Source organism: Scatophagus argus, chromosome 3, assembly GCF_020382885.2.
Source record: "Scatophagus argus isolate fScaArg1 chromosome 3, fScaArg1.pri, whole genome shotgun sequence".
Classification (NCBI taxonomy): Eukaryota; Metazoa; Chordata; class Actinopteri; family Scatophagidae; genus Scatophagus; species Scatophagus argus.
The window spans coordinates 2,948,765-2,967,477 of NC_058495.1; the positions used below are offsets into that span (position 1 = coordinate 2,948,765).

Here is an 18,713-nt window from a genome sequence, read left to right on the forward strand (position 1 = left end):
TGCGGTTGTAGGTTGCCACTATATAAACAAATTTTTCGTGCATGTGTCTGAACTTACATGTTTTCGTTATTTTGAAAAGCAATAACCGGAAGTAGTGCATATTTTATTTTGGTCAATTGACAGCGGTTCAGTTGACAGGGGTGACAAACAGTAGTCTGATAGCTCGCCTAGCTGTTACTGTGTTGCCTGCTGATAGTCGGTAGCTGTCGTATCGCTTGCCTCCTTTCGTATGCAAACAACGTAAAACTTTAAGATAGCTTTGCAACCAAACTGACAACTTCAAGAGTGAAACACAGACTGCTTTCTCGCTGTTGCACGTCTCAATGGACACTGCTCAGGTACGAGAATAAGCTGCATGCCAAGGTTTACAAGAATTAGCGTTAGCATGTTCCTAGCAAGGGCAGGGCCATTTAGCCGCAAGGTGACAACCAGGTAACGATAGATATTTGAGGGCTAATTTCAGTGCTAATCCATTTACATCTGGCCAACTAGCCACATGCTTGTGTGTCGTTGTTGGTCTTCTTACACACCTTGTTTGTGTTTCCCAGAAATTGGTGTCGGGATTTTCTCTGGACCTGGGACCATTGAAAGAACCCCTTGGTTTTATTCGTGTCCTAGAATGGGTAGGTAAAGTAAAAAAAAAAGTGCTTAAAATGTTTCTGAAATAGATACAAAACTACGTCAACGTCAGTTATAGTTATTCTTATCTGTGTTCAGCCACCATGGCATTCCTCTTATTCGGTCCTCGTGATGTTATCTATTCCACTGATTCTATGTACCTACTGTTCAAGTGTCTCGGAGTTGCTGTTTCTCTGTCTATTTAGATATTCTAGCGTACCGGCACATAGACTGAAGTGCTGAAAAATCCTTCAAAACCTGTTATAGGTTACTTTGTCCCTGCTTTGTTCACTTGTAACTTGGAGTCTTGGCTTTTGACCTGGATCACTGAGTTGCTACAGCTTGTGGATTTACCATGCATGCAGCTGCTGAAATCCAAAGTGAATTGTTAACCCAAATGAGGATGCCAGTCCTCTGTGGACTGGAGATTCACACAGTTACCAGGAAATTCCCAGATATTGTGACTTCTGTGTTGAAATAGTCCACCTAATAGTTGTTAAGATTGTTAAGCGGTGCCACCTAGAACCTAGAAGAGTGTGGTTGATGCTATGTGCTGTTATAAAAAAAAAATCAATGCACATTAAACAAATGATTATGTAACACTGGGCAAAACTGAAAACAGAGGTCTGAATTGGCGCTCCTGTGAACCACCTCTATGGAGCTGTTGTGAGGAAGGCCAGCTGCTGAGAATCAACAAGGTTGGATTTACTGTATGTGCTGTGGCTAAGTAGAACATGTTCTAATATCACTACAGCACACATCTTCTTCATGAGTAATCTCAGAGGACCGTACGCTAAAAAAAGAAAACAGTTGAGGAATGCCCCCCTCTGATGTCACTGCTTGTATTCATAGAGCTCTGTATTTCTGCTTAATGCACACCGCTGTGCTAAGTGGCCTTTTCCACCAGGCAGGGCTGTGTGTGTTCAAGGCGTGGTTTTGTGGAGCAACCATGTCCTGTTGGTAATTAACATATACAGCAGGTTTTATCTACTGCTGTCCTGTGGAAGTTTCACTCCAAGAAGGGTTTCTGTTCCACTATTAAAGTGTTTAGGGTTGGGTGTCAAACCACAGAACTCCAAATATCAACCCAACTTTGACGCAAGTTGTTATTTTCTTAGTTTTACAGTTGTTTTCTTTTCATGGGCGAGAACAATGAGATGTCAGGTGATCAGAAAGGCTCTGCATAAGTCAACAGTTAAGCTGAATTATCTAAACGGCATACAATAATCTGTCATTCTAAAGTTCAACCCATTCCAACAGCTACAGTAAGTTGAAGCAGAAAGTTGGTCTGATTGTGTAATATATTTTTTGTTTATTTAGCTTTGTATACTTCTAACTTTGGGGGTTTGTTTATGACCTGTCCATTCACCTAACTGCTCATGTTTTTACCTGTCTGGCCCCTTTTTAGCTGCTGCTGCTGCATTCACAGTTTCAGCAAACAACATGTTTCAAAGCAGAGGTTCAGTAGCAATCAACAGAAATACAGCAGGACTGTGTTCTTACACATAAGTCAGTGAGCACCACTGTGCCTCCACTGATAATATTGTGCTGTGGTCTGGCAAATCGAGGTTCATCTTCTTTGCCATGTTGCCTGACTGGCCCCATTCATATGAATGAGAGGGCTACATTTCTTTAACATAAAGCTGATGTTGGTTTGAACTAGAGTTGTCAAAAGCATTAAAATATTGATGCTTTTTTTCCAGCATCATGTTTTTAAAGCAGTACAGTATGTGCAGTCTTACTGATAGATCTGATTTTAGATTTAGGTTGATCTTAAAGTTTACCATCTACTTTCCAGGTGAATCGTAGAGATTGTAATATTTGATGTCCTCTTACTTCTGGTTTTAAACTTCACACAACCTCATTGTCTAACAGATCTGAGCTATTTGAACACACCAACAGAGAGATGGCAATTAGATGGATATACAGACAGGACAAATTCCTTCACATATCTCTTCCTTGGGTGACATATTTTAAATAATGCAGCATGGGTTATGGCTAGCATCATGGTTGATGAGGAACTTATGCCAGATGCATTATTGTAAATGAAGAAATTCAGGTTTCAAGTATGGCTGTAGTCTAAAGGGCATTGCAAAATCGAGAAAGAAAGATCACAGTTTAGATTGTGGACCCTGATTGCAATTAAATAGGTCTTGATATTGTTTTTGCGTCTCTAGTGTTGTATCGATTGTTTTATCGTGACAAGATTAGTCTGAACGCAGACTAACATATGGGGCTGATTATGGTACCTCACTTAAGTACATAAGTTTTATGTACTTGAAGTATAAAAAAAAAACTCACTGTGCAGTGTTTTACCATTTTATTGGTTGTTTTTGGATTAGGTGTTTAAGGTCACAATAATTCAAACAACTTTATTCACTGTTGGGTTTTTTAATCTACAGAAATGAAACGTCAACATATGCATGTAGTGTGGCTGTCCTGTGTAAACCACCTTTTACTAAAAAGTCCATTTTCCACGAGCTCAGAAAAACAACCTGTGCTCACCTTTGTGACTGTGCATTTTCCAGCTAATCCAAGAGGGTTTTTAAAGAGTTTTTTTAGCTTTGGAAATAGGAGAATTTTCTCTTCTATATATATATATATAAAGTAGGTATAAGTGGACTCAGAACCTTTTACTGTTTCCTTCAGGCAGTTAAAACAAGTTCAATTTGTTCTTAGTCTTCTTCGGACTCAAGGCTGAAATACACAGAATTCTTCCATAGTGAGACATTCTTAGCATGGTAGTGCTGGTAGACACAGTTTGCCTCCCTCCCTCATTGTGATGCTCTTGGAAGCTGTTTATAATTGATGTAATTCTAAGTCAGACCAGCTTGTATGCCTCAGACCATAAACATGGACATTAGCCAGTTACTGCAGTTTTTCACAGTGTCAGGTGGAAGGTGGACATGATGTTTCTGTAATCGTGACCTGCTGGGTTTGAGTTTTTGGGTCACTATCCCTGTATTTCCAAGTAATCGTCTGTATACAAATAATGGTTGTTGTATAAAAAGCCTGTGACTGGCTGCTGCTGTCTCCTATCTCTCCTCCTACTCCTTGATCACTTCCCTGTTTCAGAAGGCAGGATAAGTGGAACTCTGAGTTTGTTAAGCTTGACATGAGGGAAACTTTGGGATTTCTGTTCCAGAAGGAAAGCTAACTTAAACTCTGGATCAGTTATCATGGTAACATGCTCTGTGAAGCTAATCTGCTTGCTGCCTGGCAGGTTTTATTCAACAGACTCTAACTTTCTCTCTCACTGCTCTCTTCCTGCTATAAGCCTGAAGCTGTCAATAACGTAAGGACAGGGACAGGGATCTGTGGACATCTGGATGTATCGATCAGATTAAAAGCTGTAGGCTGTATTGGCCTTTATAATACAGTGACCGAATGGACATTAAGGCAGCTGTCCGATGACTGTGACGGAGCTGAATTTACTCTAACATTCTAAAGCCGGACTTTCTGAACATGCGCTGCATTTCTTGCGCACAAGAAGCTTAAACTGTTTGATCCATATTTTCATCTTCAGCCGCTGCATTTTGTCCCCATCAGCTTAATAAATGTAGGCTATTACAAAGTAGTGAAACATACAGCAGATCCCAGCACTTTATTCTCTATTCAGAACATTTTTTATCTTGTTACTATGGTGATTCGTCATATTGGAGCTTCCATGATGATGATTTTTTTTTTCATTCCCAACATGCGTGCTCAGACTTGACTGAAGTAATTCTGATCAGCTGTTCAGGAACTGAAAACTGACTTTCCCAACTTGGGATTAGTCAAGTCACAGTTCAAACTTAGAGTTTGTTAATCCTCCTTTCTGAAACAGGCCTCAGGAGAGGGAGTGAGGAATGCATCAGTCCGTCTGTAGGAGACTGGGTGGGGCACTGGCCAGTGGATAGGGAACTCCTATTTGGGGTGCTGTCAGATTGGTCTGCGTGGGTCAAACAGGGCTGAGGTGAAATCTGAGAAATGGTTTGGCGATCCAGAGACACCTGTAAGATGAGACCCATTCCTGAAAAACCTCAGTGGGCCTGAAGCTTGCTTAATACTGCGCTCCATTTGTGTGTGTATGTGTGTGTGTTCCTGCTGCAGTCTGCAGGCTGTTTACCTCTGTGCCTCTGCTCACCCTGTGCTGGCCCTTTGTATACACTGTTACGTAGTTGAAAAGGATCCTGATAATTTGGGAATGTGCCTTTGTGGATGTGGGCGTAAGTGAACAAAGGACTTTATTCTTGAGAGGAACTACGGAAGCAGGAATCACATGCCCTCAACTCAAGCTTTTTATTGGAGGAAGGACATTCTGGGAGGAGGAGAGGTGTGTGGAGGGAGCGCCTTTTGTCACTCAGTACTCCTAGGTACTGTTGTACTTCATCCATACAGACTTTACTGCACCACCGTTTGTTTATAGGAAAGGAACCCAATTTTTTTGTTACCATTTGATGACATCATTGTCACATGAAAACCACGAGTCCCCACTTTGTTTTGCCAGTAATTAAGTTAAGTAATTAAGCACTGCATGCCCTCAGTGGGTTGAAGTCATTTTCCAAAACCTTTTGGCTGATCAAAAACTTTCAGAACACTTTGCATGATATAGGTGTATTATACAGGCACATTTGGTGGAATAAAATGTATGATGTAATATGGAGGGTAGTTTAAGTTTTTTTAAACTCTGAAAAACTGGTAAAATAAAAACAAAAAACTTTTATTAACACTGGAGATGCAATGATTAGTTGATTGAATGTTTTAGCCATTTTTTTTAAGCTTAAATGTCAAACATTTGTTAAAATAAAGGAAGAGTCTTTGGGTTTTCAATTGTTGGTTGGCTAACAGAAGCAATTTGAAAAAATCTTTTTGGGTTCTGGGAAATTGTTGACAAGCATTTATTGGAATTTTTTGAAAATTTATTAAAAAATCTATCTACCATGGTTAATCATGAAAATGATGGGCAAGATTATCGTTGCCCTAATTAACACCCAAGAAAGCAACGTGTTTCTCTCAGCACTCTATCGTTATCGTGGAAATATACAGTGGGACAAAGGCTTAAATAAGTTAAAGTAACAGCTCATGTTGGAGGCGCACACACACGTTTGTAAAACTCAATTACTGATTTAGAGCTTTGACAACCTAAAAATGACCCAAATTATCATAATCGTTTCCCAACAAAAATAAAAATGCAACACTTTTGTTTTTGCTTTCAGTTTTCACAAGTTCAATTTTTTTAAACAAAAGAAGACATTTTATGCACACAAGAGAATTATTTCTCAAAGATTTAAAGTACAAATTTGTACTGTTAGTGAGCACTTCACCTTTACCAAGACAAGCCATCTAGCTCACAGGTGTGGCATATCAGGATGCTGATTAAACAACACCATTATTGTACAGGTGTGACTTGGACTGGTCACAGCAAAAGGCCACTCTAAAATGTACCATTTTATCTTGAAAAAGGATATTCATTAGGCACCGAAGGAAGACTTCATGTCGGATGGATGGATTATCTTGGCAAAAGAGAAGTGCTTACTAAAGCAGAGTTGAATAAATTTATGCTCAAAATCTGAGAGAAGTAAGTCTTTGGTTTGCATAAGAAAAAAGTCTTAATTTTTTAATTTCAACTTGTGTAAAACGGGAGCAAACACAAGTGTTTATATTTTTGTTGAGTGTACAAAGTAACCAATAGGAATAAGGCGTTGAACAGAAAACACTGGATGATGCCCATACAACAATGGGAGGAATTGTAATGAAAGGCCACAGGGCAGGGCACTATGGCTTGATTTTTTGCTGATCATGTTGTCTGTTTACATCATATCTTTGTGAATCTGTTGGCTTCAATCACCTGTTGTGACATGTGTCAGACCTGACATCATGTGGTCTGACAGGACAAGATGATATTACGCCATTGTGCAAGAGCAACAAGCAGTGAGCCTGTAAGATCGCTGCAGTCACCTTGTGTATAGAAACATTTTTATCAGCCACATCAGGCACATATACTGAGCATACTGATACCATGTTATGTAAGCAGTGTAACAGTTGTAAAACCATTATATTTACCCAAATAGTAGTCATGACTATCCCTGCCCCAGTCAAACATTTGACATATTTTCTTCTACATTCCACATATCAGTTTTCATGGGGGGGTTGTATGGAACCCTTTTGTGCTTCTATTTTAGCATGTGCGTATTGCCTTTAAAAATAGGATGAAACGGCAGCAGTCAGGATCTCAATGACACTGTAGTCCAGTTGTGTTTACTGATATAGTTGTAACAAGATTTTTCCTGGCTTGGAAAGCACCATTGGTGCTATCCAAAGGTGTAAGAGGTTTTTGGGAAGACTCGGTTATAGAATAGAATCTCCAGGCGTGTCTTTAGAGGTTAGGCTTGGAAATCTTTTCATACAATGTGGATTGCACAAGTTCTGCACCAGGCCTTTTTCATTCAGGTCTGAGCCCAGTCCAGGTTCTCCAGCCAACAACATTCCACCTGACCCAAGTTTGAGCGTTCATGCTGTGGAAGCAAGGCTGTTCAAATGTTGTCCAAACCTTGCTGCTAAATTCACGGCCCCCTTGAGAAATTTGTCAAAAACAGAAGCAAACTAGGTGTGTTTTAACCCTGATGAGTTGAAACTGTGCTGCACTGCATTTGACCTTGTAGTGGATCAGTCACATCACAGTTTTTCTGCACAGTCATTTCATGTTAAAGGTTAGAGGAAACGGTCTTCTTTCCATTCTTCCTGCTGGTGTCTGCTCTCTGTCAACGTAGCTGAAGATATGAGCTTGTTTTTCTGCCTTGAGAAGAAACATTTTGCTGACATTCATCTTTTGCAATACAAAAACAAGAGTAAAAAAAAAAAAAAAACAAGAAAAATCATTCCAAGTATTCACAGTTAATGCACAGAAATGTCATAATCTTCTTTTGTCTTCCCGGTGCTGCATCATAAACATGCTGCTGTGTTGCGGTAGTATACTTGTCGTTCACCTGACGCATATCTGTGCTATCTGTTAAGTAAGGCGAGTTTATTTGCATAGCTCCTTTAGAACACAGCAGCAATTCCAAGAAGAGCATTCGAATAACATGAAGAGGATAAATCAAAACAAACAAACAAACAGACATAGTTTTCCTGCACCTGTGGCTCGCTGATAAATGGTAGCGAAAAAGAATCAGTCAATAATAAAAACCTGCTGTGCTTTGAATGTACAGTAGTTGTCTGTAGTCTTTATGGAAAGACTCGACGGCAGTAGTCCACCTTGCTTGAGAAAAGCACAAACGAGTTTCTCTAAGGGTGCGTTCACACCTAATCTCTTTGGTTTGGTTAAAACAATCTCAGATCCCTTTTACTGGTTATTGTGGTTTTCGTTTGGGCTGGTGTGAAAGCAAGTGGACCGACCACAGGATTTACAATAGCAGACATGTTGTTTTAGTGTGATTTCAAAGGCTGATTGTGAAATCTATTCATCCGTTTAAGCTATGTATGTATTTATGCATCACAGCGTGGGTATTTTCCCTGATGAATAGGTCAAAGCTGTTAACACTGCTGTGTGTATCCCGCCCTGTGTACTTTCAATCCATTGAGGCCATTAAAATGTATGTGACAGTGATCCCACAGTAACACGCCTGAATCATTACTGTACACGTCTCCTTTCCTTCCTGTCTCTACCTGTTGGTCATTATTCATAACATTTGGTCAAGTTGCAGCCTGATAATACTAATAATGTTGATAATCACCTCGCATCATAACTATACACATCAGAAGCAAAGTGCTGCATAAACTTGTGTCGGACACCAGAGTTCGATTTACCTCCTGTTGTTGCAGGATTACAAACGCCACAGCTGTCTAATCAATGAGTTACCAATCAGTTTGTATAGCTTCATATGTATTCCTGTTTAATTGTTTGTGAAAGTCAGTGTGAAAAGGAACTGGAGCAGAACCGAAATTCAACAACATTTTTTTTTTCTTTTTTCCCCCACTTGGTCCAAAACTGCAAATGTGAAACCATTCATTCGTGCTATTATCTAGTACAGTCTGGATTCATGGTTTGTTTCAACATTTTAAAGGGATAAAATACCAATTTAACAACATTTTGGCAAATGTGCAGTCACTGTCCTTTTAAAGGCTAAGGATGGTAAAAAATCCACAAAAATCCAAGAGTGCGTTAGTCTGCAGTTCAACACTTTCAGACTTGCCTGTTGTGGCTCTTATCCCAGTCCAGTGGTTCATTCTGAAATTCACACTTAATATAACTGAGACTCAGTAGACTAACAGAAACAGGTGCTTGTCTTGTCTTGTCTCAGTTTGTCTTTGGAGGTACATGACATTTAACTAACTGTGTGATTTTTTTTTTTTTCGTCTCTTTGTGAGAGGAGTGGTTGAAGCTGAACTTTTGGTTAGTCAGCTCCATGTGAAAGGGTTTGTCTCTGAGGGGAAGGAGGGGGGTGGGGGGCAGCTTCCTGTGTGGAAAAAGGATGTAACAACTGCAGGGAGGAGAGTGATAGTGAAGTAGGGAAACTAGTTTGGAAGGTGGAAAAAAAATGACCTTATCTTACAGAAAGGGGGAAAGTGGGAATCATTGCACCAGTTGATTTGACTGATGTGTTTACAAATATGAGGAGCTGACTTGACCTTGGTTTAATTTCTATCCAAATGTTTATTCCCATTTTTCTTTTACTAATTTAGGATTAGAGCAATAGACCACTGTCAGTACATCTCTTTGGAAAGCTCTTACCCTCTCATATGACTCTGTCTCCGCAGGTGTTTGCCATCTTTGCCTTTGCCACCACTGGAGGTTACTCTGGGACAACCCACTTCACAGTCACCTGCCCAGGATCCCAGGAGGTGCAGGATGTAACGGCTGTGTTTGGCTACCCGTTCAGGTAATGTAGAAGACTGGAGTGCTCCCAGTCATACAGCCAGTCAGTGAGTGAAACAGGATTTTAAACTGAAAGTTTACTGCCCACACTAAAACACCAAGACAAACACCGTCTCCTCTTTCAGTAAACAACACAGTTGCACATTACTGCCACCATCTGGTCAAAAGTATGCTTGCTCCACTTGGTCTCAGCAAGTTAAACCTCCATTCTGTCCTCTGCAACTTTCATGTTAGATGCTTGTCTTGTCTCTTAGTGTAGGTAAACATACAATACTGATTTTGCAAAGACAGAGCTTTATTTTTATTGTCAGATGGCTGCACAAGCATAAAATAATGATGCGATTGTGGGGCTGAGTGCTACTGGCCAGCCACTCTAAGAATATCTTTCAAATAATGTCAGATATCACTGATATGGCAAATGTATGCAGAACCTTGTAAATCGCGTTCATTGTCTTAAGTAATAATAAATCAGACAAATGTTATTGCTTAAAATCCTTCACTCTTCCTATTTTTAGAGTCACATCTAAGTTTTCGTTCACACTGAACATGAATGAAACGTGTCTTCTTCTATTAACATTTCTGTCCGAGTCATCAAACTATATCTTTTGTCATTTAGATTGAGAGACCCCTACTTGAAATTCCATGCTGTGCGTTTCACTTCACTTTATCACGTAGGCCTATTGCAGCACGTTTCAGTCAGACAATTACAAAAGAGTTTTCTACTAAACAGGTAATCCGATATCAGCACTGAGGTCTTCTCTTTACTGTGATAGTGAACATTTTTCTATGCTGGAGCTGATCTACAGCCACACTCCAATTTTTTTTTCCACCCAGTCTTTTAAAATCTTCCTCTCCTTTAATGCTTTCATATTTTCTCTTCTTGCCTTCCTTGGATAGAAAAGTAACCCAGGTGAGGACTTGTTTTCTCTGAAATCCCACAACAAGAGAGTGAAAGAACAACAGCTGAAGTGCCTTCTCCCTTTCCAACTCCCCACAGGTTGTCAGCACACTCATATAAGATACCGTCATGTAACAGCAGTCCATCCAATGAGACCTTCCTGCAGGGTGACTTCTCTTCTTCGGCTGAATTCTTTGTGTGTATCGGTGTGTTTGGGTTCCTTTATTGCACTGCCACGCTGATCCTCTACCTGGGATACCAGAGTGTCTACCGCCAGACCACCCGAGGTCCCATCATAGTGAGTACACATCCTCTGGTCATCAGTGATCTGAGTCTTACCTTACCTCTTAGGCATTTAAGCCAATATCTGCTATCACAGAGCGTGCCAAATTGAAGAAGTAGCACACTGAACTGATTATGAATGTCCTGTACACTTGCCTGTTCCCCCAAGTAACAGGAGTTACAGAATTATGAATTTGAAGGCTTCTTGAATTCCAAAACGCTGCACAGCCGCTTATAATTCTTGGAGACAGAACTACACAGCTGTGTAAAGTTAGGCAGCTATTGTGTTTTTCATCATGACATTGCAACAAGTCATTTACATGTAAGGGAAGGAGCAGTCAGGAACGCCTAGTGTGTTTGCTTTATAATCAAATAGAGGTGGAGAATTGAACACTTTTCATCTCTTGTTTTCCCAGCATGCACCTCAGGTATATTAAGCCTACAAATTCCAAATAGCACCCTGGTGCCTCCCTTGGAGATGCAAAAGGTTCAACTTGATATAAAAGTCCTCTGACCTGTGGGACTGACAATGCGGAGAGAACCAATTCCACTTGTTTTGATTCTCTCAGGAAATAGCAGTGCAGCTGTTAGCAGCCAAGCTGTTAGCTCCAGAAGCTCTGAATAAACACTTGAAACAAATGTGGGAAAAGCTGATCATTTCAGTACACAGCTTCCTTTCAATATTCTTTAACAAGCTACCAGGACTTGAAAATGATGTCATGCAAAAACACTCAAGAAATAAACAGCTTCCTTGTGCACCACTGTAGTGGCAGCAGGAGAGACTAAGTGTCCAACTAGAGCGGAGTGTGAGGAGAGTTGGGGTTCTTACAGACCCTTGAAGTTAATCTGACAGCAGTCGACTTTGCATAAAAGTCATGACGGCAGTCTTACGAGGTCAGACTTGGTAAGATTTCCCTGTCACATGTAACACAACACAAGTCTGCACTGAATGCTGTCAGATCAAAATAAAGGCAGCATGCAGAGACAGCGAGTAAGAGATTAAATGTGTGTGTTGTACTGCCTTTGAAGAAAACTGTAATAAATGTATTGAGTCAGTATATCTAATACACAAAATCTTTTTTTTTGTTTTTTAAATAAAATGATTTTAAATCGTTGAGATTCTTTTCATATCGGATCAGAATACAGCAGGCACAAATTCACACTAGCTGTGACTAGCTGACCGTGTACTCGCATGCATCCATTTGTTCATAGATTGACTCACTCACAATCTTACACACACTTGAACCTGCTCAGGTGATTTTCAGCCTAGTAGGTGAACCTTGCAGTTGCTATAGGGTTAGCACAACTTTGGACAAACAGAACGCGAGAGGGCAGCTGATCATTAAGGCTTTTATTGCACTTGGATTTGGGGATAGGAATGCACTGTGTATGTCATTGGCTCATAATGGTAACATTTATATTATTGTCTGTGAGCTAATAATACAATGACAACAAATATTGGGGGCAGCTGTGGCCTAGAGGTTGGAGAAGCGGCTTGTGATCGGAAGGTTGCTGGTTTCGATTCCCCCACCGGACGGGCAGGAAAAATTTGAGTGTGGTGGAGTGATAATGCCCCCACCCCCCATTAGCCAGCTGATGTGCCCTTGAGCAAGGCACTTAACCACCTTATATGCTCCCCGGGCGCTTGATGCTGCCCACTGCTCCTGTGTGTTTCACTGCATGTTGCATGTGTGTGTTTCAATCAGTGATGGGTTAAATGCAGAGAAGTGATTTCCCAGCTTGTGATTAATAAAGTAACTTAAAAAAAAATAGAGATGAAAGGATGAAGCCAGATTGCTTCTATTGACTTAAACAAGCACAGCATCTACACGCACTAGTACAGTAGCACTTTTAAATTTGGTTTGCAGTCTGTAACCACAAAGGAGGAAGAGCAGATCAAGTGCAGGATGCTGTTGTCGTGCTGATAATCACGTCTGGCTTTGCTCAAACGATAGGGCAGTGACATTAAGAGCTGAAAAGCACCTATGAAAGGGCTTTTATTCACTGCTGCATATAGTAATTATATCAAATATTAACATTTGTTACATTTCTGACAAGGAAAATTAAATGGAGACGATTAACCTTGTCTTTTATTGATGCACGTTTGCAGATATGGCAGTGCACACTATAATGATGATAACTGTCAGTGTTCATACCACATCATACTGTGAAGCCAGAACCCTCCTCCCAACTTCACGCCCTGACATTCACTGCATCACAGCGATGGATACTGTAACACGGGCAGCAGAATTCACTAAAATGATGGCATCAGTGTGAAAATGTGTCAGTCCATTAGAGGATGTTTAAACACAATTTATTCACAATTGTTCTTCTCTAACTGTAGGAATCATTTTTAAGACTTAAGACTATTCTTATTCTTTCCAGAATTAACTTTTTGGTTTTTGACACAACAAAATATTGTTGTGAGGTAAATACAATATAATTTATGTGGACCCAACACCAGTTCTGTGAGTATGCGCTCAGTCCTCTAATAGGGTGGAATGAATCGGGGTAAAGCAACGACTGTTTAATGACTCTTCACGGTGGTGAGTTGGTTTTCTTGTGAAAAATGAGAACAATTTCAAAGCTGTGTTGTGCCATGAAAAATATCTCAGCTGTTTTGTCACCAACACCCACACACACCCTCCATTATCATTATTATTATTATTATTATTATTATTATTACACAGAATCAAGCCTTGCGCTGCATTAAATTGCAACGTATTCTTCTCTTTGTTGTTGCCATAATCCCATTTTACTATCTCTTCACTTAACTGAGATCTCTTTCTTTATATTTTGCGCACAAAGAGAGTAACTTTTTATTTTCGGAGAGCATGTGTATAAAAAAGAAACTTTAGGCAGTCGTAAATCTTTACAAAGGGCTCCAGCTTCATTTGACCATGAATGGAAATACATAGGATGAGTTAATGATAAACTCGCCGAAAACAGCATTTGTATAAAGATTATCTAATACAGTTTGGGAAATTATTAGTGATATTCATGATAATGAATGTGTTTGCATGTTACTCTTGAATTCAAAATGAAAAATAAGCAAATAAGAAATGCTGGAACACTGGTAGATAGAAAAGGTTTACATGCCACAGGAACTCAGAACCCTCTGAATACTCATTGGATATTAATGTGTGTGTGTGTGAACGTGCTCAGTGTTGACTGTGTACTCCTCTTTACCAGGACCTGGTGGTGACCGCTGCCTTTGCCTTCCTGTGGCTTGTGTCCTCCTCAGCCTGGGGCAAAGGCCTGACTGATGTCAAAGTGGCCACTAACCCGGAGCACCTTGTGGAGTCGTGCAAGGAAATCTGTAAAGCAGGAAATTTTCCCTCCATGGGTCGCCTCAATGCCTCTGTGGTAAGTGGCTGTAAAGCAGTGTTGCAGTACTGTATCAACACACCATGAACATTGTGAGCTTTAAAAGTACATTTACAACATTGTTTCACAAATCATTTCACTTCACTTGTTTCCCTGTCTTCATACAGATTTTTGGCTTTTTGAATTTGATCCTGTGGGTGGGTAACTGCTGGTTCATTTACAAGGAGACTCCTTTCCACAAGGATCCAAGCCCACCGGCCACCATGGAGGAAGGAGGTGCCCCTGGGCCCTAGCCACATGACTGAAGGTCCTCGAACATAGCCCTGTACCCACAGCAGAAGTGCTTTGTGCCCAATGCTAGTTTCTGATGTTAACCTGCAGAAATGGAAACAAACAGAAGGCAGTTGTCCTACACACCCCTCATACTTCCCAACTTAATCCAGTCCTCAACAACTGAGCAACACTATGTTTTTTTTGTTTGTTTGTTTGTTTTTTTAATGTTCAGAATCTGTCAACTCCCAATTCCTGTGTGCCTTGAAAACACAAAGTGCAAATACAAACTGAAGTGCTTACACACTACGTAAAATAAAAGCTATTGTGTATGTAGCCTTAGGCCAACATAAAATTGTATGTATTTGGTGTTGAGAGCAGCAGGTCCACAGTATGTTTGCCTGCACGTTGGCTCATTTTCCCCTATTGATGTCTATTCAGGGTCTCAACTTGTGATGAAATTGTGATGTAGTAACCCACAAATCTCTATCGGTCCTAACCAAGGGAAAAGGCCAAAGCATTAACATAGAGTGGACTCAAACAGCCCTTACATTCAATAACGGAAGTAAACCTTGTTGGCGGAGGCAAATGCACACCTGGGGTTTTCTCTCAAGCCTGGCCAGTAAAGGCCTGCTCTTCTTGCATTATGTTATTTGTAAAAATGAAGCTCTACAGTACAGATTTCATGTACTGTAATTCTAGATGAGCCTGCAATATATTGAATGCTCCTCTTTTTTTTCCCCCATCAGTTAAAGCAACAGCTGATACCAGAGCCCCGCTTTATAATCAGACTATGGTATGTGTTTATCAAATGCACTCTCCTTTTCTGAACTGTGCCTCCGAGGCACAAGACATCTAATGATTAAACTAACAGCCATGCTATTCCCCTATGAATGTTCTGATCTACTGACACACGCCCAAATACACTACACGAATGCTTCAACAGTCTTTGATTTTCTTGAGCTTAACAGTTGATGGCAAAAAGATTATGCACTGTAAGTGGGGGGGGAAATAAAATCACAGCACGTTCTGCTGCCCCTCTCTCTCTACGTGAGCAGAGACTTTAACTGTCACGGTGTCATTTTGAGCGATGTTCCAAGTTTGCCTCAGTCCTGTTTATTTTCAGTCTCTCTGCATGTTTACTCCCATAGCTGTTGTACATGACTTCACAGTGTAAGTGACTGATTCATGTCAGTCCCTCTTTGATCAAAATGTTACACTGACACTACTCAGCAAATAAGGCTCATCCTTGTTGTAAAGGTGACCTGCAATGACATTATTTATGTACAGTTCGTGCGTATTTTTATCTACATTAACTGGTCTGTTGCATATTTTTAAAACCAATGCTGGGTTTCTGCTTCTTCTTCTTTTTTTTTGTGTATAATTGTCAGATTTGTTGTTAAATTTGTTGTACCATTGAGTAGCCTTAAAGATACAGTTCACCTCAAAATCAAAACTGCTTATTTTTCCTATTACTTATGGTGCCATTTATCCATTTAGATTGTTATGGTGTGAGTTCCTGAGTTTTGGAGCTATCAGCTGTAGGGATGTCTGCCTTCTCTTGAATATAATGGAACTAGAGTGGATTTCACTTGTTGTGCTCAAAGTGTCAAAAAATACATTTTAAAAACTCAATAGCAATGTGTCTTTACTGAAATTGTGATCTGTTTACTCAAGATAATCCACACACTCTCACTTGTGAGCTGATTCATGTATGAACATATTTCTTTCTGCATCGCCGTGAAGAAGGAAGCACCTGCTGGAAGAAAGGCAAGCTAGCTAAGTAAGCTAGCTACAGTTCCCATCCCGCCCTATGTCGAGCGCGAGCCTCCCCTCCACAAGTAGATGCACATTTCCTTCTGCACGGTGATCCGGTGTAGTGTGGTATAAGAAAAAATAGTTCTTCATGAAACCACTCACCTCCAGGCCTGTGGATTACCTTTAGTAACCAGGTTATGATTTCTGGAAAGAGACATTTTGACATATTCTGATCCTTTGAGCACCATAAGTAAAGTGCCATCTAATTCCATTACTTTGGAGAGAAGGCAGATTTGGGGGTTGAACTGTTCCTTTAATCTTGTGATGATAAATAGTTAAGTAATGAAAAAAAGTGACAAATTGTGGTTGCCAAATTGTGGTCCTGCTGTATTTCTTTATGACTACTTCCCATAGTTCTTTTCTACATGTAACATGACATAAATTGGAAGATTTTCTTTTTTTTTTTACTGAGCCCATACAGTGGTTCTGAGTCACTGCTGAAGATTTAAGATAAATTTGTCAACACATTGATTGTTTGCTGTTTGCATTGCACTAAGATGGATCTAACGATGCCTTTGAAGTAACTGTTAATTTGAGTTATTTTGCCATCTGGGCAGCTGTTTCATCGCATTTCATTGCCATCGCCTCTGTAGGGAATAAATGAGGGGCTGCTTGGGTCACTGTAAGTGAAGTAATATATTTTTCACATAATATTGAAATTAGGCACATATTAAGTAAGATGCTTTATCATTTTTAAAAGGTAAATCTTAGTTTAATTAGAGCACAGTGATATGTGGATGTTTATGTAATGAGTTATTGACATTGGACTTTATGTATTTTATGCAAAAGGAAACAGTGGTTTATCTGTGTCGACGTGTAAAAACATGAGAGCTGCAACTGCTGGATTCTGTCTCCTTTCTTCGGTACATTGCAAAATGAGCTTAGAAATTAGTATGTGTCTTCTTCCTCACCCACCTGCATGATGTAAACAAACTCGCTGTGTGCCTGATTAGAACACAATTGTAGCATATTTAATGTTAGCCCGAGAGGATTTGTTTTTGCAGTGAGAGGAGACCATCCTGCCTTGAGGCCCAGTCATTCAGAGGGGTCAGATCTGTCTAGCAAATTGTCTTCATTTTTTCGGAATATTTTATCAATGTCACTCAATCAAACACAGAGACAGACAGCACATCCTGCCAAATTGCAATACAAGAATAGATTAACACACACTGGGTACACTAACATACGTATGAATGTACATACTCGTTTACGTTAGTGCTGTGTCAAAGGAAAGCCAGAATTCCCACGGTCGTATGCCTCCACCCACCCATCAAGTTTTGCAGTTTACATCCATGTCTGTCCAGACTCATATAGTATGTGGGTATATATATATATATATATTTTATACACACACACACACACACACACACATATATATATATATATATATGTGTGTGTGTGTGTATAAAAATGTATGTCATGACAGCTACAAGTTCTAAATTGTGGCTGCTTCACACTTCTCAACCCAGCAGCACAGTTTTCAAGATGGACACCTATTAGTGAACTAGTGAATACAGTAAGTAGAGGTACACATTCTGCAGTAAGCCAACATGATAACCAGAAAAATAATCAAGGAAGGCTTGTCAAATATTAAAATCTTTCTATTTAGATACTAAATATTTTTATTTATATTTAAAACAGAAGAGGTTGTTGCAACCCTTTAACATAGTCCTCATGGGGAGAACCTTAAATGATTTTCTGTACCACTGTGTAACTGAGGGAGATTAAGGTTTACCCATTAAAGTCAGGTAAAGACAAATGCCCTGCAGGTATTTTCAGGAGAATCATTTCTGGGTCTTTCTTCTCAGTTTACTATGGAAAGAGCAAGGCTCCTTAAGTGATATGTTTCTAAGTTTGATAAAAATTTAAAAAAGCACAATAATAGGAACTTCTCTGTCTGAGTTTACAACAAATAAATATTTTGCTAGCAGCAACAGCATCTGACCATCTGACCTCATAACTCCCTGATTTTGTGCACATTAACAGTAAACTGAGTTTAGTCTGTTGTTGAAGGCAGTTAAAAATGAAAAGGAGGCTTTCACTTGAGCTCATGATTGGTTGGTCTGTTGTTAATATAAGAATGAATTGGAAGAAAACCACTTGAAGAAAACCAAAGAAGTGACTGTGTGGTATTCTGTATTTAGTCTGAATGACTGAAATGACCACTTTGTAATAAATCAACAAATCATCATTCTTCAGAGTACCAGTCATTGAAAATATGTTTTCCCAAACCAGGAGGGAAGGCTTTCTTTTGAACTGGTTGTAACAATGCTGTAAACCCTCTCCAGCCAAAATGTTTAGTAATGTCATGTCCAAAATGTCAATATAAAACTGGATGAAGCCAAATTCAGTTGTTATAATTTTATATATGTTGAATTCAATGGATGACAGATGATGAATCAGTAAACAGCACTACTCAGCCAGATTTGTGTAGAGGTCAGTAAAATCGTCCAACTCATTGTTGGGTCACTGGTTAGCGTTAAAGAAGGTGCCAGTGTTAACCTACCATGGCAGATTCATCCCGGAGCTTTGTCACTTGCTTCTTCCTCCCCTGCCTCATCCATCAGTCCCATCTTTGTTCAGCAACAAGCCTTGACCCCTTCAATGGAAAGCCAAGCCTTAGTGTGAACAACAGTTTTGAGC

The 18,713-nt window shown here is 39.8% G+C and overlaps 1 protein-coding gene across 1 annotated transcript; it reads left to right on the forward strand.

Moving 5' to 3' along the window:
* Window positions 1-121: 121 nt before the first annotated feature.
* sypl2a (synaptophysin-like 2a) lies at window positions 122-16,915 on the forward strand. Its single transcript, XM_046381518.1, has 6 exons — window positions 122-338; window positions 549-623; window positions 9,358-9,479; window positions 10,473-10,671; window positions 13,848-14,021; window positions 14,150-16,915. The coding sequence occupies exons 1-6, from the start codon at window positions 324-326 to the stop codon at window positions 14,273-14,275; spliced, it is 711 nt and encodes a 236-aa protein (XP_046237474.1). The 5' UTR covers window positions 122-323; the 3' UTR covers window positions 14,276-16,915.
* Window positions 16,916-18,713: the final 1,798 nt, after the last annotated feature.